General features: G+C 38.4%; 5 protein-coding genes across 5 annotated transcripts; 1 reads left to right on the plus strand and 4 right to left on the minus strand.

Annotated features, from left to right (window-relative positions):
- Positions 1 to 2,061: 2,061 nt before the first annotated feature.
- LOC120277888 lies at positions 2,062 to 2,774 on the minus strand. Its single transcript, XM_039284742.1, has one exon. The coding sequence runs from the start codon at positions 2,348 to 2,350 to the stop codon at positions 2,072 to 2,074; it is 279 nt and encodes a 92-aa protein (XP_039140676.1). The 5' UTR covers positions 2,351 to 2,774; the 3' UTR covers positions 2,062 to 2,071.
- Positions 2,775 to 5,153: 2,379 nt separating this feature from the next.
- Positions 5,154 to 5,667, minus strand: LOC120277857. Its single transcript, XM_039284700.1, has one exon. It carries the CDS (start codon positions 5,562 to 5,564, stop codon positions 5,295 to 5,297), a length of 270 nt encoding a protein of 89 aa, XP_039140634.1. The 5' UTR covers positions 5,565 to 5,667; the 3' UTR covers positions 5,154 to 5,294.
- A 328-nt stretch (positions 5,668 to 5,995) lies between these two features.
- Positions 5,996 to 9,269, plus strand: LOC120278115 (vesicle-associated protein 4-2-like). Its single transcript, XM_039285032.1, has 7 exons — positions 5,996 to 6,500; positions 7,744 to 7,814; positions 8,079 to 8,160; positions 8,234 to 8,349; positions 8,604 to 8,681; positions 8,785 to 8,904; positions 8,993 to 9,269. The coding sequence occupies exons 1-7, from the start codon at positions 6,206 to 6,208 to the stop codon at positions 9,053 to 9,055; spliced, it is 825 nt and encodes a 274-aa protein (XP_039140966.1). The 5' UTR covers positions 5,996 to 6,205; the 3' UTR covers positions 9,056 to 9,269.
- A 4,200-nt stretch (positions 9,270 to 13,469) lies between these two features.
- On the minus strand, positions 13,470 to 16,500 carry LOC120278160. The gene is made up of 2 exons (XM_039285082.1): positions 15,938 to 16,500; positions 13,470 to 14,116 (listed from the first exon to the last, which is right to left on the minus strand). Exons 1-2 carry the CDS (start codon positions 16,409 to 16,411, stop codon positions 13,757 to 13,759), a joined length of 834 nt encoding a protein of 277 aa, XP_039141016.1. The 5' UTR covers positions 16,412 to 16,500; the 3' UTR covers positions 13,470 to 13,756.
- Positions 16,501 to 18,710: 2,210 nt separating this feature from the next.
- LOC120278163 (sugar transport protein MST3-like) lies at positions 18,711 to 22,154 on the minus strand. The gene is given in 7 exon segments (XM_039285085.1): positions 18,711 to 19,087; positions 19,089 to 19,300; positions 19,393 to 19,482; positions 19,484 to 19,570; positions 19,572 to 20,024; positions 21,516 to 21,838; positions 21,939 to 22,154. Coding segments are annotated over 7 exon segments (1,554 nt in total). The 5' UTR covers positions 22,072 to 22,154; the 3' UTR covers positions 18,711 to 18,831.
- Between the last annotated feature and the right edge of the window lie 23 nt (positions 22,155 to 22,177).

Raw genomic sequence — 22,177 nt, forward strand, 5'->3', positions numbered from 1 at the left:
TGGGACATTATCTTTGATCTTCTGTCGGCTAGAGGTTTTGGGGCTAGATGGGTTGGATGGATCAAATGTATCCTGGCTTCATCAAAAGCTTCAATCCTGGTGAATGGATCTCCAAACGGGTATATCAGATATCACAGAGGTCTGATGCAGGGTGACCCTCTGTCGCCATTACTCTTTGTTCTAGTAACTGACGTTCTTAGCTCGATGTTTGCGCACGCTCTCAGCTCGAAAGTGTTAGTGGGGCTCCCTTTGGGATCGTTTGGGAGGAGATGCAATCTGCACTACGCGGACGATCTTCTGATTCTGACTGCTGGTGGGTGTGAGGACCTCAGGATTATCAAGCTGATCCTCTATTTATTTGAAGGGATGTCTGGACTTGAAGCGAATTTTTTTCAAAAAAACATGCCTTTTTCTCTAGTCAACTCGGTGTCTTTGCCCTAGTCATGCGGTTGTAGATACCTTTGCGAGTCAAGGTGGGCTTACTACCGATTGTTTACTTGGGTATTCCAATATCCGGTAGAAGACCGCATAGCGAGATTGGGGAAGGGGTCATTCTCAAGGTTCGAAAAAAAGGTTGGCGGCTTGGAAATTGCAACATTTGTCTTTAGGTGGTCGCCTCATTCTTGTGAATTCGGTGTTATCGGCTATCCCAACTTACTGGATGTCCATTTTCCGTTTACCTGGTTGGGTAGTTAAAGGTATTGATCGCATTAGAAGGGACTTTCTCTGGTCAGGGCCTGATATTAATCATCCGGGTTGTCGACTGGTTTGCTAGAAAAATCTCTGTCGACCTCGGGATCAGGGGGGTTGGGGGATTCTGGACCTGGATTGCTTCAATAAGGCCCTGCTGGGGAAATGGTGGTGGAAGTTCATGAAGGACCCTAATTGGAATGGTGCGGATGTGATTCAATTTAATTATGGGTTATCTCGATCGAATCTTTGGCCTAATCAATCTGGAAGAATCTCCTTCTTTTGGAAAGGGGTGTTGAGCTGTCTTCCGGCTTTAAGGAGTTGTCTCTCCCACAAAATCTCTACAGGCAAGGAGACATTCTTTTGGAGAGACTGCTGGATCAACGGTGTCGCCCCTATGCATCTTTGGCCTGTCGAGTACAGTGAGTGCCGCCACACTAATAGCACTATCTATGAGCTTAGACACTTATTGGAGGAGCAGCCGTTCATCGACAATGAATTCGTCAGAATGTGTTCTATTGGTGTTCAGACATCGGATAGTCACTCAAGAGACATTAAGAGTTGGAGACTTACTGGAAATGGGATTTTCTCGGTCAAATCCTTCTATAATCTTTTAATTGATGGAGGACTCAGATGCTCGATCTCACGATTCTTCTGGAGAAATTGGTGTCCTAGAAAAATCAATCTATTTAACTGGCTTGTGTGGCAAAACAGAATCCTTTCGTTGGAGAACTTAGCTCGAAGGAGATGTAACAGATTACCTACTGCTACGTGCGTCATGTGTAACGGCGGGATTGAAACGGTCGACCACTTGTTTATCCACTGCTCCTATGCCAATCTTGTCTGGGATTACTTCATCAGAATCCTTCGCCTTCCACAGATACCGTTCTCGATTCAGGATCTTTGGGGTTGGTGGAGATATGGTTTGCACTCGGAGAGGAGGGCCTTTGGGGACTTAGTGGCGAAAGCAATAATTTGGAATCTTTGGATAGCTAGGAATGATTGAATTTTCAATGCCAATATTTTGCATGCTCAATGTCTCATTGTGAAAATTGACCGTATGCTTGTATCTTGGTACTCTTCTCTCACAGATGGACCAAAGTTGAAGTTGGAGGAGGATTTCAACACTGTCAGACGAAGCTTAGAGTTCCTTGGCCCTCGTGTGAAGGCATTCGAGGAGACCCGGTCTTCTGAGGAGACGCTCGACCCTAGCACCGGCTAGTCTTAGTGTTTTGTTCATGGCTTTTTGGGGGTAGATGGCTCCGGCTTGGTTGTTCTTTTTTTCTCACTCATCACGTCTAGTGGTTCGAGTCTGTACTTTCTATCTTATCAATGCATTGTGGTTTATCCACTTTTTCAAAACTTAGTTGAGGATGGGTTGCTAATAGGGCCCCCAAGAGCTTAAGTACATGACTTTTCTGAGAGATTCCTCTGATTGCTTTGCCCTATGCTCAACTTCTTCAATTTTCCTTGTCTCTAAAGAAGAAGAAGAAGAAGAAGACATCCTTCTGGTTTGAGAAAAAGATCCCATGTTGTTCTTGGCACGTTGGTGAAGAGACCTGAAGGTAGAGTTCCATCTGCAAATACCTTGGTCCTTGAGTGCTTCCACTGCACCGACACTAACTGCCACCATCCATGAAGCTTTGCTTGTTGAACCCATGTCTGATATATATAGATTTTTCTTCTTTTTTTTTTTTTTTGAAAATTTGTGGAGATTGAACTTGCAAAAAGTCCTTTTGAGTAGTAACCAAGAAGTGATTGTTGTGTTGAGCTGAGAATGATGATAATACCGGGGTTGTTAGCATTTATATAGAGTTTTGGTGTTGGTGGTAACAGTGGGAGGATAAGGAGAACCATGGGAAACATGGAGCAATAGACTGCTGGTTTGGTGCAGGCCTACCAGGTTTTCAGGAAAACCAGAGGGCTGTTTTTGTTTGTTTAGTGAGATGCTTTCAGAAAAGACCAAAAGACGTTTGCTTGTTTATTGAACCAACGTCCTGTTTCCACGAAGCTGGTGGTATTGAGTTTTTTAACAAATGTCCGCCTGTAGCTCAATTGCCCGTTGATGACTTCCTTTGGTTTTTCCTTTTTCTGTGTAAGGTTGTAATAAAGAAAAATATGTAATAGGCTCCCAATTGTAACTTGAGTGTTGTGTAATTGGCTGGTTTGAAATAAAAAGATTCTCACTCTTGATAATCTTGTATGAAGAGGTTGTAATAGACTCCCAACTGTAACTTGCGTGTTGTGTCATTCTGATATTGAATCGGTAGATCACTTTTTCCTGCATTGTGCTTTTACTCGTGTACTGTGGAATTATTTTGGTAGACTCTTTAATCTGCCTACACCTTCGAGGACCTTACGTCGATTTAGTGCTCATGGAGATTGGGAACTGTGGCCTCACTAAAAAGGGTTTTTACTCGATTTGATTGTTAAAACTTTATTGTGGAATATTTTGGCTTTTGCTCTGAATGATCGCGATATTTAATTTAATTTGCTTTGCTCACGATGCTTTGTTCTCGAAGATTAATCATATACTCCTGTCGTGGTTCGATGTCTTTACAGACGGTGCTAAAGCAAAACTGGAGGAACCTCTGGCTACTATTCGTCAGTAGCACGGAGTTCCTGGATCACGCTAGGGAGCACGATCGGGATGGGGCGAGGAGGCACACGATTTATCCATGGGCTGGGTTCCCTATGACGTCGTAGGCTCAGGGGGCATCACTGTTCTATTTTGTTTTTTGGTGTTTTGATCTTGTCGTATCACTTTTTGTGGCGTTTCTTTGCACTTGCCTCTTTATCTTAATCGAAGTAGTTTATCCACCTTTTTATTTTAATAGATTTTTTTCATGCATTACTGTCAATATAGATAATAAATATTTTTTTATTATAAAAATAATAATAAAAAAATTTTTATGAGGTGTTAGAGGTAATTATCTAATTGAGAATTGGGCAATTTTTTTAAAAGACGATAATAAGAGGAAATGTCATAATTTTTAATAGATATTTTTTTATGCATAACTATGTAAAAATATAAATTACAAAAAAATTTATCTTTTAAATAATAAAATTAAAAATTTTAGAAGGTCTTAGTTATAATTATATAATTAAAATTTGGTCAATTTTTTAAAATTTTTTAAATTGATTTTTTTATTCATAACTATGTATAAAATAAAATTTTCAAAATTTTTTTTTTCTGTTAGATAATAAAATTTTAAAGTTTATAAAGTGTTAATTATATAATTGAGATTCTGGAAATTTTTAAATACTACGAAAAATATATATATTAGATAAGAATGTCAACTTCTTCTTACTGTTATTATTATCAATTTTAAAGGAGAATTCTTTGAAAGTGAAGTATGTGAGAAGAACTTAAATAGCAGAGAGGGAGACAAAGTATTGAACAAGGCTTTTGCATTTATATACGTCTAAACTCTAAATTTTTCTTCTCCGAGTGGAAATTTATACTAATACAAAAATATTACAGGTTGTCTTGCTAATAAGGCCCCCAAGAGCTTAAATACATGACTTTTCTGAGAGATTCCTCGGATTGCTTCGCCTTCTGGTCAACTTGCTCTGCTTTCATGTTCTCTAAAACAAGAAGAGATTGTTGTGTTGAGCTGAGAATGATGAAGAGCACAAAGGGGCACTTGAACATTTATACAGAGTTGTGGGGCACCTGGATTTGGATGGGTGAGTACATCAGTGGGAGGGTGACATAAAACAGGGGGCTATAAACTGCTGGTTTTAGTGAGTTACCACATTGTTTTCAGGAAAACCTGAGGGTCGCTTTCGCTTGGTTTAATCAACCAACATGTTTTCAGATAAAGCTAGTAGTGTACCACTTTTGCTGGTTTATTGATCCAGCATCCGGATTTCACAAAGTTGGTGGTATTGGGATTTTTTTTTTTTGAATGTTTATGACCAGTGCCACGTGCCAGCCTTCTCTTGTTCTTTATTGTCACAGTGAACAACAGCACTGTGATAGGTTTTAAGTTTAAGACAGTTTAATAACTTCAGAAACTCAAAATTCAGAATTAGTTTTTAATTTTTATAATTAGTAAGTAAAGATATAGGACTCTTGCAGTGTCTCTTCAAATAAATACAGCAGTGGATAGACCATGCTTAATTTTAGAGCAAAGTAAATTGAGATAAATCTAAGACCACAAGGGAAAGTAAGTTTGAACAAATCTAGGCCGGGGTATGGTCGGACGATGAAGTCAAAGAATGACCTTTTGAATGTAATTTGGATATCTTCTCATTTATAATGACATAAAAGAAAGGCCAGCAAATTTGAATTAAGCTCTTCTCTTGTTTCGGATTCTAGCTTGATTTAGAAAACTATCAGCAGATTGTGATGAACCAAAGAATAATAATACTCTGTTGTGTGTGCACTCACTCGGGCGCAAGGAGATCTAATTAAGACAGTGATATTCATTTTCAAAATAAAAGGTTCCAAGCAAAAGAGAAGAGAAGAAAATGCCTTGTGAACCAGAATTGCACTTTTGCATTACATTATATTGAATTTATACAAAACCTCAAGGGAAACAGAAATCCCCCAAAAAAATTAAAAAGAAAAAAAACAGTAGCTAAGTAGAGCCAAAGGGCTAATTGGGTCCCCAGCAGGTCAAGTACATGACTTTCTTCAATGTCTCCTCAGTTTTCTTCATCTTCTCATCAACCTCAGCCTTTGTCATCACATCCACAGAGGAACTAATCCTCCTGGCCTGAGACAAATACCCCAAGTTGTTCTTAGCATGCTGGTGCAGAGATCTCAAGGCATAGTTCCATCTGCAGAGGCCTACTTGATCTTTCAGAGCTTCAACTGCTCCCACACTCATGGCCACCATCCATGATGCCTTCCCAACGGAACCCATATCCCAAAGAAAGAGGTGCTTGAAAGTTGAAAATGCTGTGTTGCTGTGATTTATGTTTGCAAGACAAGTGATGAGAAATGGGGACGTATATGAAATATATATATATAGGTGACAATGAATGAGTTACTGCTGCTGGTTCAGTGGTTTTGGAAGAGAAACCGGGAGCTGGAAAGCATATTGTGGCATAGAGATGTCATGTCCCACACGCCCACCCCCAGAAACCAGGGGGCAGTTTCAGTCTTCCACAAGGCTTGTTTTACATGCACGAGACTCACACTGGCACGGAAGACTTGTTAATTATGGACGTTTATAAGTCAATTAGGATAAATGCTCTAGTCTTTAAAGTTGATATATTCCAAATAAAGTTTAATGAATGATAGTTATATTATTATTATTATTATTAAGTAGTAAGGCACGCGCTGCTTGTTTTTTATGTCAGGATTCCAGCACACGGGCACCAACTGCAACCTCATAGCTGCATTGCAACGCGCGGGCTGAAGTCCGCCCTGTCTTCCCTTCTCTTCCTTTCTGTAAAGTTGCCACCTTTTCTTTGATTCCTCTCTCTCTCTCTCTCTCTCTCTCTCTCTCTCTCTCCGCGGACGCTGAGTGTCCAACTGTGCAACGGTGATGGAGTGAGACTGATGGCAATCCGGAGTCAGTCCGAGGGGAAGGTCTGGGGATTGTGCAGGATGCCATTCTGGCAGAGCTCCGGCGCGGGAGCCGCAGGAGGGGGTTCGTCCTCGAACAACTCGTCGGTGTCGCTGACTCACCACCAGCATCCGACGAGTCATGGCTCGGGCAGGGGGAGTCTGGGGAATGGGTTAGTCATGCAGCAGAAGGGATCTGGTAGCAGCTCGGTGTCATCTGTGGCGAGGTCGCTACTGCCCACCAGACGCCGGCTCCGGCTGGATCCCGCCACCAAGCTCTACTTTCCATGTGAGCATTTCCTTTCTTTTTGTTTTTCCCCCTTTTTTATTCGGGATCTGAGTTGCAAAATTAGGCCTTTTGCTATGTTTTGAGGAATGCGTGTTCTTCTTTTGATGAAAAATTTTCATCTTTTAAGCTAATTCTTTGTGGATTTGAATCTAAGATTAGATTTACCTGGATGTTTTAATTGCATTGTTGTGTTGCTTTTACTTCGAGTGGAACGTGGATCTCTGTCTTGATCTCTTTCCCTCTTTGTTTGATTAGTTTTATAACTCCGTAGAGAAGAACAGATAACATTTCGTGGTAGTTTGTGCTGACATTGTTCTTATTATTATGGTTCATGTTGAAATCTTTGATCCTTCCTCTTGCTATCAGATTGGTATTTATGATCAGTTAGCAGTAGACATTTTAATTGCTGCTATTTTTTAATACATCTAAATCACATTTGCACCATGGAAGATCAAACAGAGAATTTATGTATACTCATCCCTATGTATATCATTATGCCTTAGCTTCAAGCTTGTTGGTTTTGGTTAAGTGTGAGGTGAATGGATACTCAATGCCTGGAAGGATAAGAGCCCCTCAGGCTGCAAACTATTGGTTTTTGAATAAACAGACATCACCCATTGTTTCCCAGAGTATATATATATATATATATATTTTAATAAAGAGGCGTTGCAAGGTTAACCCATAAAGTAATTGATTTTTTGGTTCTTGATCACCCTTAATGTCATTCAATGGTGGCGTGGCGGTGCTACATTCAGTATTTCTTTTCAAAAATTGTATGGCTATCGTACAATTCAGTATTCAAAATTTTAGTAGCTCAACATCTATTCAATATTCTAGAAGGACCATAATTTCCCGCTTTCTAATGGGAAGTCCATTGCGGCATTTAAAGGCTGTTATACAGTTTTTGACTTTTTGGGCCATCATTAACCTATCAAAGGACTTGATTTATTGGCAGCTGAAGGATAGAAATTTTATGCAGGTGTTGCCAAATGTTTACCAATTAATGCTAATATGCGGACAGCAATCATGGCAAATATTTTTCTTACTATTTAGTGCATAATATCTACCGAGTTTCTGCATACTTTTCATAGTTTACACACGTAACTTATTATAGATATTTTATAAAAAAAATGTCAATAGTGATATTTTTCTCCATAGGAACCGATTTTCTGTCAACTGAGTGAAAAGTGCTTCATGAGGTTCTGATCCTTTGTTGACATACTTGTTTATTTATTTGTTGAAGATGAACCTGGCAAGCAAGTTCAGAGTGCAGTCAGGATAAAGAATACCAGCAAATCTCATGTAGCATTTAAGGTATGGTTCTGCATAGGTTTTGTGTGACTTATGAACTCACTAATACACATGAACAACTGCGCTCAGATAGGCGATTCATTGTTGACTCTGTACCTAGACTCTGCTAGTAATAGCAATCTTTCTAATTGGAACTGTAATGCATGTTTTCTGTAATTCACACTTCATGTTCACAGCTTTCAATTTCTAAACTTTTGCCTATGAGGGATAATTTTTATGCCTTTTCTTGCGGAAATGAATCTGATCAATTTGTATTGATTATTACAGTTTCAAACAACTGCACCCAAAAGTTGTTTCATGCGTCCCCCTGGGGCTGTACTCTCTCCAGGCGAGAGTATTATAGCGACTGGTACTATGATTCATTTTTTCTTTCTATTCCTGGCCTTTTGCTTGTTCTCACATGTTTTTACTTCCTTTGAAGTTTTTCAAGTTTGTTGAGCATCCAGAGAATGATGAAAAACAAGACCAGAAAAGCAAGGTTAAGTTTAAGATTGTCAGTTTGAAGGTCAATGAACCCATGGAGTATGTCCCAGAACTGGTTGGTCTTTTTCCGCCCACCTACTTATCTATAATAATTTTTATTTAGATTGGTGATGATTAACATAGCACTTGGTTTGGAATTACTGATTGTACATGGATATTGGATAGCTTTATGAAGTAACACAGAATTAGAATTCTGATTCTCGATATCGGATGAGTCATGTTGCGTGCATGTAGAACTTATGTTCATTGTCCATGAGTAATTTGGGCTTAGTTTGAATTCCCATTCTGAAGAAATTTCTCTTTTGTCAGTTTGATGAGCAGAAAGATCAGGTTGCGGTTGAGCAAATCCTGCGAGTAGTATTCTTAGATGTTAATCGTCCTAGTCCTGTAAGCAACAATTTTAACAACAGTGAATGATTTGTGTGTGTGTGTGTGTTCCCGTGTGCGCACTGGAATTTTATGCTGAATGTTACCCATGTTGTCACTGAAGCAATTGGAAAAATTGAAGCGGCTACTGGCTGAAGCTGAGGCAGCTCTTGAGTCACGGAAAAAACCTCCTGAAGACACCGGTCCTCGGATTGCTTCTGAAGGACTCGTCATTGATGAATGGGTAATTTCTGTAGAGCCTAACTAGATAGTTTTTGAGCTCTACCAAATTTTCTTATTTTGATCTCTTATCCCTATGTTCAATCTTTTAGAAAGAACGGAGGGAAAGATACCTGGCTCGACAACAAGTTGAAGGTGTTGTTGATTCAGTGTAGAGGTGCTGCTGCTATGATGAGTTGTTGCTGTAAGCTTCACTTACAGAAAATTTTCCGAGAATACATGGTGCACAACCCTTTTTCATTTCTATTTCTTTTGGGATGTGTTTAAACTGTTTATCCTGAAATAACAGAGTCTGTAAGTAAATCAATTCAACCTTGTCTGACAATTGAGATTTCTTCAAGGTGTATGTGTGCCAAAATTTGTTGATAATTTTGTTTGATTATTCTTATTGAGAATTATATCAGGTCCTGGAATTGGTTAATCTATTATGGCTGTAGTCAGGGAGGTTTACCATATTTCCTTCAAGGAATTCAAAGCCTTCCATTTATGAATTTTGACAAGAAAACGAATGAATGGGCCCCATGATAAACAAACGTGTAGAGTGAATTAACTTTTACTTCAGTCCATCTCAAAGGGTGCCAATAATCAATGGTCTGATTGGGTGTTGTCATACTCAAAGAAAGGCTTAGTCTTGTTTTCTATTATAAAAAGCACCAAGTGGTTCACAAAGTGATGGGGCTGACTATGACTGGTATATGCTTACTTACACTCGGAGGCATTGTATTGGAAGGGGAAAAATGCAAACAGGTAAAGAAAAGGAGACAATAAGATCTCAGTAATGGGGAAATCTTTCTTTCGTATCTTTGGATGTGAAATATATATGCTTATTTATTTTTGAAAACCTTTCTTTAAGAAGTTGGCATGGTTAAAATGCCCAAGTAAATGCCCTCATGCCTAATTAAATATCTATTAGTGTCTCTTTACTCCTTGATAAAACTATTGCCTCAATCGTAGTGGGTCACAGGCGGTAATATTAATCTAATATCTGAGCTTGATTGGTTTACTAAGCCTTTATCTAATGTAATAGTGGTTCCTGGACAGGAAGAAGGAAACAAATTTTCTTTCTTACTATTTTCTTGTCTTGTCTTTAATTTAGTCATTTAATAATGTTAAACAACTCATACACATCAACATCTTAAGCATTAAATTGGGCACAGCTTGAAAGTGCCACCCACTGAAAATACTAGTAATTAATTAAGAGGGAGACAATAATTAATTAAATATATGTCAAAAATCACCATCATGAACTGCCCCATGAGCTTTGTTTCTTTTTTCTCAATTGACATTATTGCCATAGGACCCGCTAATTTTTCTAGTTAATAATGACTTTTGATAGTTTAAACGCGTCCAAGTTGTTTATTAAGATATGGGTGTCTAATTAAACGACCCTTTCCAAGCTTTACTTTGTTTACTCTTGTGATAATGTTTAAAATTAGAAGGCCACATCATCAGCAGTGATATTATATGGAGATAAAATCTCTTGCCAATGTTGCCAATCTTTCAGGTTGATGCTCATACTGCTCATCCAGATACTGTATCATAAAAGGTTGGCAAACAAAACGTAATTATAATTATTATATAGCGCACTGGTATGTAATATGTATATGATATATGAATGACAGTAAGAACACCACTTTGCTAACTTATATATATTTAGGTTCCTTTTAGGAAACTTCCTTGCTTTAAAGCAGCAGCAATTTGTATTTGAAAAAGAAAGTTACAGAATAAGAGTTAGAATTTAAGATATGAACGTGACAAATACGGTAACAAGCTAGAAAGAGCAACTGATTAAGGGCGTGTGGGCCAAGGCAGCTAAAGATAACAAGAAAAAAGATGAAGACAAGGAGCAGTGGAAAAGAAAAACTACAAAAATGAATGTAGACCCACTTGTTATTCCTTGCTTATACTTTTGTTCTCTTTAACTTCATACTGATGAAGAGAAAACCATGGCTAGCTTTAAAAACTAGTTCTTTTGAAAACAGTTGGCTTCTGAGCTTCAAGATGATGATGCACTGGGAAACATTAATTGTCTCAACCACACCAAACATTGTTATATCTTGCAAGTTGCAGCCGTATCTTCTTCAGTTACGGAAGATGAGGCTTGCTAACAAAAAGCATATCAAGTTAATATTCAATAAAAGATGAAGCCTAACTGATGTTGTTTACATATGATGTGTTCATCAAGAGAATAAGGTCTTGCATATTGATGTCATATATTATATTTACAGCGGACTGAATGAAATTCAGTGAAATCCTAGTAAAACAGTAGAGTAACCTGTGCATCTGAGAAACTGAGAGACATAAAATACATAAGTACTTGATTCTCTCTGTAAATATATATTTACGCTTTTTGTTTCTTTAAAAACTATTTAATACTGATAATTGCAGCCTACCAAACGAGGAGTTCAGGGCCTTCAGGCTAAGTAATAATAATTTTTTTTTAAAAAAACAAATAGTACAGTGAGAAAAAGTAGACAGGTATTAATTATAGCTTGAAGATGATAAAAGATGGAAAAGGACAGGCCTTTGCACTGTAGATGAAAGGTGAGTCACCCCTCTCGCATCGGATAAGGCTTACACCTGTTACCTTGAAAGTCCCAAACTAATTATTTAAGTGGAAGACAATAAAATAATGAAACATAAAAAATATTTATTTTCTTTAATGATCACAAGGTCGAATCACTATTACATGGATTATATATAACTAAAAGACGAAATGATTTATTTAACGAATTAGTATGCATATTACGAAAATTCCTTTTCTTATGAGAAAAAAAAATTAAAAGAAAAAAAAAATGATTAATGCTTTCGGGTCACTTGAGGACACAACCTTTAATTGTCCTATTGTTAAATAAAAAACAAAGAAAAGTGAAACCAGAAACTAATACCACTCAATACCAATACCAGAAACCACAAGTGGTTTTATAAAAGAAAACCGCCTCTTAGCTCTCAATAAATAGAGCACAAACCCCTCTAAAGTTGGAAACAGGTAACATCGAATAGCGAGCAAATTGCAAGAAAAAAAAAAAACCAAAAGAGTTGTTGTGTCTTCTCTAAATCTTGGGTTATCAAGATGAGTTATTGGAACAGGTTTTATATGGCCGCGAGCGTGGCGGCCGTGCAGACGAACAGGGGATGGCGGGGGCCAAGTTGAGCTCCGGCCTTAGATCACTACAGTTCGGCAAAGGCCGGCTGGCATCTGGAGGGATCTTGCCGTTAGCCGGCTTTGGTGTTAGCCGGGCAGTGAACGGCACCGGGGGAAAAGAGGAGCATGGTAAGCAAGCAGAGGACTCGGTCCGGCAAGCCATGTATATCAGCTGCTGGGGTCCGAGCTAAAACAACAAAACACTCATGGCCAACCTATTTATTATATATGGATCAATCATCGATGTGAAAACTTGTTGAGATGGATGGAGGAGCTAAAGTGCAAATATTTGAAGGGCTGATCACTGATCAGGGTGTGAAAATGTAAAGCAAGATGTTCGGATTGTAATTAATTAAGTTCTTGTGAAGAGTTGATGATGATGATGATGATGAAAAGATGTAACATGAGCCTGACTTTCAGAGATGTTGAAAACCTGATGTGTAATATTGATCAACTTAATTGATGGCTCTTTTCTCATACACAAAATTCTCTGTTTATTTTCAAATTTTGTTTTGAAATCAGAGAAAAAGAGTGCTAAAAATAGGACTTATAATTAGTAGGAGATGCAACCTAAAAATATGAGGGTTTTTAAAAAGGTTATAACTTTGAACCATCAAAATCGATGCCATGGTAGCAAACTTTTGTTTATTATGATGGAACAAGAGATATTATTCAACTTTTAAGCATATAATCGATGGCTTCCCTACCAAGCTTAGAAGAGAGCTTATTATTGGGTTAAAATATAGTGCGAGCTTATTATTATTGGGTTAAAATATAGTGCTTTTGGCTGGAACTTTGAGAAGATAGTTCTCGAACAGAGATCGAGAGAGTTAGAGAGAGCGAGAGCGAGAAAATTCTTGTCCTAACTGGAGTAGTAGTCAAACGGACAGGCATCTAATCTTCACGTGAACGGACGTGATTCTCTATGTTGGTGTTTATCATTTATCAAGAACTAGCCGCCAAATAAGCATGGAATGAATTGGTCATCACATACGGAGTCCCCACTACATATGGGCCTGAGCCCAATGAATAAATGAGCCCCCACATCCTTCAATCTTTTTTTTTTTAAGTTCGTTTACTGAAAGGACCTGATAAGGGGATGACACGCGTGGTACGGTGTTACCTGCATTCATGTAACGTGTCATCACTCACAATTAAAGAACAGGACCAGAGAGCTCTTGGTTCATGCACCAACAAATGTGCAGGCAGGGCGTGCGCTCACGTGACTGTGGGGCAGATCCCCATAACGGCATGATTGCAGTTAGACAGAAGGTGTACCACTGATGCATCAAGCCTACAACAACCATTCGGTTCAGGAGTTGGATTGCGGACTCTATTCTTAGTCCGGGATTACGAGAGGCATTTGATTGCATTACCTCAACATAATTAGTTAGACAACAGATCAGATCAGGCCCGAGTTGAAATTAACACAAACAGAATTAAGCCCAACTACCCAAGTGTCGTTGGCTTTCAATTCCCACAAAATACAGAAAATCCACAAAACTCCCTCCATCGTACATATAAAACGGTTCTAATGATAAAATCAATGAAGTAACGAGCTACAAAAATAAACAATGAAAAAATATATAAAATATAAAACAAGAGTAAATAACAAGCTGGAACCAGTAAACTCATCAGATCACAACATCACTATACAGAAGCACTGTATTAATCAAAAGCTGCGCGGTTTTCAACCCACCAACCATAAGAATCAGATGGTGTCTGGGATTTGGAAGTGCTGGACGCCAAAGGTCTGCAAAGACCGGTTCTGAACAAAGAGCACAATGCCACATTTGGCTCTGTTGAAACTCTCCCACAGAGGGAACTGAACACTGCCAGATAGTTTCTTCTTTGTTGAGACATCCTTAACAGTGAGCAGTTTCTCAGAGCGCCTAACAACGTGGTCATTGTTCAGCGCACGACCTTTGTTCTCACCTCGTTCACAGTTTGTCACCAATCCACTCTCGTACAGCACCACCATCACATCCGCCCCATTGCTGTCCACCTTTGAACCCAATGTGCCTGAGAAGGACACCTGCAACATATCCGGTGATGACTTATGGAAAGTTGCCTGCAAGCCAGATTAATAAAATTTGTTAGGAAGTATGTTCTGAGCATAAGATTATAACCAAATCATGCTTCTGTAGAGACTCAACATAAGATTCCCACTTAACATCTAGAAGGAAAGCAAACAACCGGCGGTAAATTCTTGTGCAGTACCAATATCTGTCTTACTTATTGCTAAGAGTGGAAAGGACAAAAGAAAAGATTGGCTAAGTTATTTGACAGCGCTAGATAAGTTACTTCTCAGTATGTGTGTAAAACCTGTTTTTAATTGTCACTCAAGTCGGTTACCCAATAATTAGACATAAAAAAATCTCCCTCTTTGTTACATCCTTTCCAAACTCTACTAATAACAGCATATTTCACCTAGCATAGCATTCACTCTCAATTAAGTCATGCTTACATAATAAACAGGGAAGCATGTTCCTGATGGGTCACTTATCTCCCAAGCAGGACCTTCTCAAAGTAAAACACTGCTGGTAGAGGAAAAAAACTTAGACACGCAATTACTAAGAACAAGGCAAACTTTTCAAGTAACTGAACCCATAATAATATATACCCTAACAGGTTCAAAACACAGAAGTTATAATTATACATCTTTAAAAAAAACCAACAGGGGCATAGTAGGTTATCTCAAAGAAAAATTCCTCTGATTTCTATACAATGGAAAGAAAAAGAAAGTGGCAATGCATTCTCATACCAAGAAAACATATGTTACAAAAACAATTACTAGAGTTGGTCATGTAAGAAAACAGTGTCAACCTGTTCATGAGAGGTGAAATCTGCACAAGACCTTCAAAACATTTGCACGCATTTGTCTATTAAGTATTAACATATTAACAGGGTGTTTACTCAGAGGCATTCTGAAATCTCAGCTATTCAACCAGATATGTTATTCAAGCATTCATCCTACATTAGCCAAACACACTAGATTTTGTTTGAGCTTCAAATATTTCAAAATCCACCAACAAATCACAACCAAATTAAAAATGGTCTCTCTCAAAATATATGAACTGTATCTTAGCTTAGTTGTAATAACAATCATAGCTTGAATCTACAACCATTTCAGTAATGGCTATCTTCAACGTAGCGGTTATTATAAAAGTTTAAGTACTATCACGATCACAGCTAAACAAATAGTTCTTTTAAAAAGATGTATTTTTAAAAAGGGGAACTGGACAATTAGGTAAAGTAACCCATGCTATACCCCAATTATATGCATTCAAGAAATTGGTTGCCAGAATGGTTCCATAAATTATCTGGCAAACAGGACTACGAATAGTCAAGCTACCTGTGGCAAAATGAAACCTTCAGCTTATCATACACATTTATAGCGATCAATAGGTGCCATACGGAGAAAAAGTTCGCGTCCGAATAACTAATACTGTAATACCATATGCCATGAATGAATCATTTTAACAAAGTTATTTCACACATCAAGACTATAGTAAATTAGTAATCATAAAAAAAAAGGAGACATGGTTTTTCTAATAGCAAATATGGACAAATCTAACTAAATTTTAGACACAGCATGAATGACATTACAACAAGTGTAGTAACCATTACAAAACCATAAGAGCGGATTTTAAATAACAACCAACAGTAAAATGTTTAAATTGAATTTTAATTAACTAAGATCCAACTTCTTCTCCCGAAAAACGACAGAGTTAATGAAGTAAGCTGACAAATGTGATCATTGAGCAAATAAAAAGTTTTGATAGCAATTAATGGATAGAAAAGAGAAGCCGGACGGAAGCAAACAGAACACACACACACACATAAGCCTCATTTTTAAGAGGATATTGGAAATAGGAAGCAGAAAGTCTACCTTCATAGCGGGCGAGGGGAACCTTGGCGCAGCACGGGCGGCATCAGCAATGGAGTTCTCATCGGTACCCAAGCACTGAGTCCGGCCCTGAATCACCACCTGCGGCGTGTACAGAGTATCGAGCTGCAACGACTCGACGAAGGCTTTCTGCCTCACCGTCCAAACGCTCGATCCGAACGGATCCTTCCAACCTCGGTAATCCCAATAATCCACATGCCACGCCAGGACGACCACGGGGACGTCGTCGAGGCCTAGATCCCCACGGCCCACGCGACTAGCGATGGCCTCAGCGTCGGTCGAGGTGCCGCAGCCCTGGGAGGAGAAGAGCTCCACCAGCACCGCACCTCCCCGACGCTGCTCCTCGGCAGCCTGGTCCGCCGTGTCATGTAAGTCGGGGGAGGAAGCGGGTTTGTCGGTGGTGGTGGACGAAGAGGACGCCCCACGCCCGAAGCAGGCGAAGAGACGGGGCGCCATCGCCGGAGCTCGAGGCCAATTGAAACACGAGGGTTCCGTTTGGTTTGAGTGTTGGAAGAGAGGAACGCGATTCGCAGCTGTTTATTATCTTTTCATGGCGGGGTTTGAGATGGTTACCCTCGGAAGCAGTTCAACTTTTGATGAGTGCTTACGTGGTGAGATCTTAATGGTTAATGTTCTGTGAAGATACCCAGTCAGAACTTGCCACGTAGTGAATGTAGGTTAGCGATTGGCGTACGGAACGACAAAGAAGTGGGCGGTCGGTGGAAGGGAGAGGAACGTGGCGACGGCATCGGAACACCAGCTGGACATGCGAGCCTAATTTTGTCTTTTCCATCATGTGAGTTTCATTAATGCAAGAGTGGTTGTAGAGTGAGGGTGCAATATTGGCCGTTAGATTCGTTGCAAGAACTTGAACGCGAGCATCTAAGGATGGATCTATGATATTGTTAATCCCGAAGGAAAAAGAAGCGGCAGACGAAATGTCGGCAAGCATGGTGTGGCAGGTCACCAAATCACCGCCTTTTACTCTAACAGGGATTGTGATGGAATACCTTTTTTTTTTTTTTCTTTGTTAAAAAAATAATGATTATATATAACAAAAGAGTTGAAGTGTCCGCAGACATTAAAGAATTGATTTATTTTGATAAATATGAACAATTTTAAGATCAAAATCCTCAAGGCCAGATTCTCTTACAGTAGGCGGCTGTTCGAGAAAAAAAATTATTTTTTTTTTACAAAATGTATAAGTCATGTTCAAGATGTGAATACACATAAAAAATTTATATTTTTAAATATGAATGGTCACAAAAGATTTGATGTTTATAGATCAAACATATATTATTTTTAATGTTTTTTTTTTAAAAAAAAATTATTTTGTTAAACTTATTGAAATTCAAGTTATTCAACAACAAAATATTCAAAATAGTTAAGTGTATATAAGTTTTGGAGAGACACTTGCTGTTATACAGTATGGTACTTACTGATCTACTGAATAAGGAGGAACAGATGAGTGTACGAGTCTATCCAATATCCAGAGTCTTCGACTTGTGAGGTTAATAACTTCCTCTAACTTTCCATGTCATAAGACTTATCCAATGTTTATCCAGATAAAAAGAACGCAGTTAGGAACACAAGAGAAGCAAACCATTTATTTTTTGGTTGAGGCTTGCTTGCAACTTTATTATTCTTTTTCATTGCAAGCGCGTGAAGGACAACTCACTCTCATTTCACATAATCTTTCCATGAACCTCATCATTCTTATCACCAAGCCATTTAACACTCAGGTCCAACATGTGACGTTTGGGCCCCTGAATCTACTAATTTTGGCCACCCTAATCCATAAAGCCCACAACAATTTCCCTGTGTTCATGAAAAGGGGCCTAAACTCACATGCAGTGCAATGCCCTGCAACATGGGAAATCACAGAGAGATATCTTGAAAGCTACTTGGAAGTTGGAAAGATCACCAATGAATATGATCCATAACATTTTGATGAGATCACTATCCTCCATTTATTGCAACTTTTTATTGAAATTTATGAGCATTAAACTACAAAAGAAAGAAAAAAAAAGTAAAAAAAAGGGATGACTGTTCTTTTCTGCCGGTGATGGTGACATATACCAAGAAAAACTCAATCTATCATAGAAAAGGGCTGTTGAAGTGAGCTGGTGAAATTCACATTTGGCTATATCTCATAAAACGTAGAAACAATCAAACAAAGCAAACCAGAGAATTAAAATGATGGAGATGTTTATTTTTCTATTTAACCTGGAGAAACCAGTGATATCAGTTTTATTTGGATTAGTTTAAAAGAAGAAGCTTTTTCATGCTGAAATCTAAAAAAAGCTTCCTTCAATCCTATTGAGCAAAAAAACTAATGATTCACACTTTTTTTATAATGATTTCCCAAGATGGATTGATTGTACTTTTGATAAACGGAATAAGCGGAAGGCATCTTGAAAAAGGGAGAAAAAGAGTTCTCCATAACAGAACAAATGCCAAAAAAGGCACTTCCAAGAGACGTACTCATTTGAGAAGCAGGTTGTTGAGGACTTCTCAAACAGAGCCTATGAGAAGCATGTCCCCTGAGTGCTCTGTCTGTGAACAAAAAGATGGTGAAGAATCACATTCCACTCCCACTCAAAACAGCACCATAACCATAACCATCACAGAGAGTCCTAAGTGCACTAAATTCAACATATATAAATTTCAACTTTTTATAATTCATTGAAACCTCAAATATGAAGAAAAAAACACAAGAACAAGTTCATATATGTATACATATTTTTTTATAAAAAAAAAAAAAAACAGATAAGTGAAAAGTTCCTTAAACATAGTACAGCATAATCATCCAACAATATGCACTAAAGCTATTTTTATCTAAGAACATGGGACTTTCAGTTTACTCTCAAAGAAGATCATACAGAAACAGATTTTCCATTGCCCATCTCAAGGCTGCCGACATGAACATCACTATCTGCGATGAACTTGCTCCAAAACCAATGGTTCTTCCACACAAGAATCATCTCCTCAATTGGTACATTCTTGGTTTCCGGTAAGAGATAGGCAATGAAGATGGTCATAATCACCACCCATCCAGAAAAGAAATAGAAGAGACCAAACTTCATGTGACATAGCATGGTAAGAAAAAGTTGCGCAATGAGGAAGGTAAAGCATATTCACGGAGACATTGATACTTTGTCCAGCGGATCGGATCTCCAAAGGCAATATTTCACTAGGGACGAGCCACCCGAGAGGCCCCCAGGACCATGCAAAACCCGCAACATAGAGACATATGAACAACACCACAAAGCCTGCGTACGCTTTGGGGAGATGTCCTTCTCCACTTGTTCCAAATTTGGCGGCAATCAACGTTCCAACTACAATCTACAATGCAAGAAATAGATATCTCATGTATGAATTCCATATATGGAAGGAAACTAAAGGGTTACATGAAAAGAATTCCATGTATGACATACCTGGCAGATGATCATTTGAACTCCACCAAATAAGAAGAGAAGCCTCCTACCATACTTGTCAACAGTGAAGATGGAAACAAGGGTGGCAAAAGACATTGACAAGACCAGTAATAACTGCAGACATAAGAGAAGCATCGGCACCAAAGCCAAAGGTTTTGAAGAGCACAGGTGCGTAAAAACGTGATGACATTAATGCCCGTAAATTGTTGGAAAAAGGGAATGAAGATGACCATGGTGAGTTGGGCCCTATACTTCCTTTGGAGTATATTCCTCCATGGGTGTTTGACAGCCTTGGACTCTTCACTAGCCACCACAAGGTCATTGTACTCTAAGGTGATATCATCAGTGCCGCGAATCCGACGAAGCATGTTCCTAGCTTTCTCATCATAACCACGTTCAATGAGAGAGTTGGGAGTATCAGGAAGGAACAAAGAACCTAAAGTAATAATGGCTGCAGGGACAGCTGCGAGAGCAAGACTGATTCTCCAACCCCATCCTCCTTTGATTTTTGCAGTGCCATAATTGATGAGGTTGGCAACAAGGATGCCGATAGTGATCATTAGTTGGAAACCCATGTTAAGCATACCACGCAGACGCGCCGGAGCCATCTCAGATAGATAAACTGGAACAGACTGTCATCATTTTGCAACTTTCTCATTGGTTAATTCACTCTTTACTAATAATGCAAGTGCAAGCAAATAACTATATTACAACATATTATGTAAATGAGTATAGAAATATCACATTGGAATCTAAACAATAGTAGGCTATTGCAATTTTTTTAAAAAAATAAATATAAATAAATCACAATACACTTGGCGTCTCTCATGAAATAGAGCACATTCTTATTTAATTGACAAATCGGAAATATCGAACAAAGCATTAAAACAGAGTACGGGACAATGATGAACCAAAAGTGTCAAACAGTAAATCAGCTCAACAAGTAGTCCAATAACATTGGAATTATATATATAGTACTATAACAATTAGAAAAGGAGTGTGTGAGAATAACAATGAACCGGCCCACCAAAGCAGCAAAGTGGGAACCACAAAGCGACAAAAGAAAGTGGCTAATTTCTTCAAAGCTTTTGTATGGGATCGTTCCAATTGCCTTGGTGGGAATACACAGACTAAATAATACACATTCATTGATGAAAAGAGAGATTAAAAAAAAAAAGACATTTTAAAGTCAAATAAAACCACCAATCAATTGAATAAAAATATAACAAAACAGCCAAATATATGAACATAAGCATGTGACTATCATGGGTTTCATAGAATACTAATATATTATTATTCAACATGATCCCTTTCTTTATCTTTCTCACTACGATTCCAAAGCAATTGGCTGTAAAAGTAAACGGTTTGGTGGACTTAAAAACAAAACCGTACGTCACGTGGGAAGAAGAAGTAGAAAAAGAATAGTAGGATTTATTCATGAATAGCAAAAGGAGCAACTGGAGAGGGTCAGACAGAGGGCTCACTTCTCATATAAATCATAGTAGAATGCCTGTTATTATTTCACATTAATTTAACTTATGATGTAATTAAATCAGCTTAACACATCAAATTAAAAAAAGAAATAAAATAAAGGCATGAAGGTGTTTCTTTTAGGATATCTAAATTTTATCAACACTGAGAACCATTAAAAATTATGATACTTCACATCATCAGTAGTTCTGAAGAAGAGTTAATAGAGTGAACAGACAAAAGAGAACGGCACAAAAGTTTTGAAAAAGGTGGACAGGGGAGATTGATGCCTTTCCCTGTATATAAAAAAAAATCCAACAAATAAAACAGAAACCTAATCGTAGTATATAAGAAAGACCCAAAAAAAAAAATGTTTGTTAAAAGCTTAAAATAAAGATCTAGAAAACAGAAACATTGAACGTTTCACCTTCCAATTAGAAATTATATTTTATAGAAATATTATTCTCAGATAAACAACAACTGCAAAACATCATCTCCAAGCTCATGACAAAAATCAAACACAATGAAGAAAGGTTTTTCTTTTACTATTATATAATATATATATATATATATTTAAAAAACACACACAAGGACAAAGAGATCAAACAAGAAAAGATAAAAGGAAATTAAAAAAAGGAAAAGAAGATGATCACCTGATTGGCAAAGCCAACACCGATTCCGAGTAAGATACGGCCGATGATGAGCATGGCGACATCCTTGGCTGCGCCATTAATGGCAGCACCAACCAAGAAGATGATGCCACCCCCAAACATAGACCACTTCCTGCCAAACACCCTAGTGACGGTACTGGCGAAGAAGGAAGCGATCAACGCGGCCAGATAGAGTGAAGATGTGAAAGTGGTAAGCAACTGAGAATCAAACTTGCAGTACTGGTTGGTGGTCTGGTTCGCCAGCTGCTTACGGTAAACTGAAGGGAAAAATTTCCTCAGAAACGAATTCATGGACGTCACACCACCTACAACAAACAAAACAACTCAAAATCACATACCCCATGCATGAAAAAAGACCCAAAAATTCAAAAGAAAAAGATTGGATTTTGATGAGGGCCAGTGTACCGGAGATCCCTAAGTCGTAGCCGAAGATGAGGCCTCCGGTGGCGGCTACAAGGCATGTTAAGAAGACGAAAAGAGTCATCTTTCCGGGGTAGTCCTTCCCTCCGGCAGTGTTGACGATTGCTCCTCCTGCCATTGATGAAAATCAAGATCGAGAGTTCCAAATCCCAATATAGAAGAGAAAATGGAGAACGAGAGAATGATATAGTAACAGAGGCAGAGGAGGGTGTCTCTATATATAT

This window comes from Dioscorea cayenensis, chromosome 15, assembly GCF_009730915.1.
Source record: "Dioscorea cayenensis subsp. rotundata cultivar TDr96_F1 chromosome 15, TDr96_F1_v2_PseudoChromosome.rev07_lg8_w22 25.fasta, whole genome shotgun sequence".
Classification (NCBI taxonomy): domain Eukaryota; kingdom Viridiplantae; phylum Streptophyta; class Magnoliopsida; order Dioscoreales; family Dioscoreaceae; genus Dioscorea; species Dioscorea cayenensis.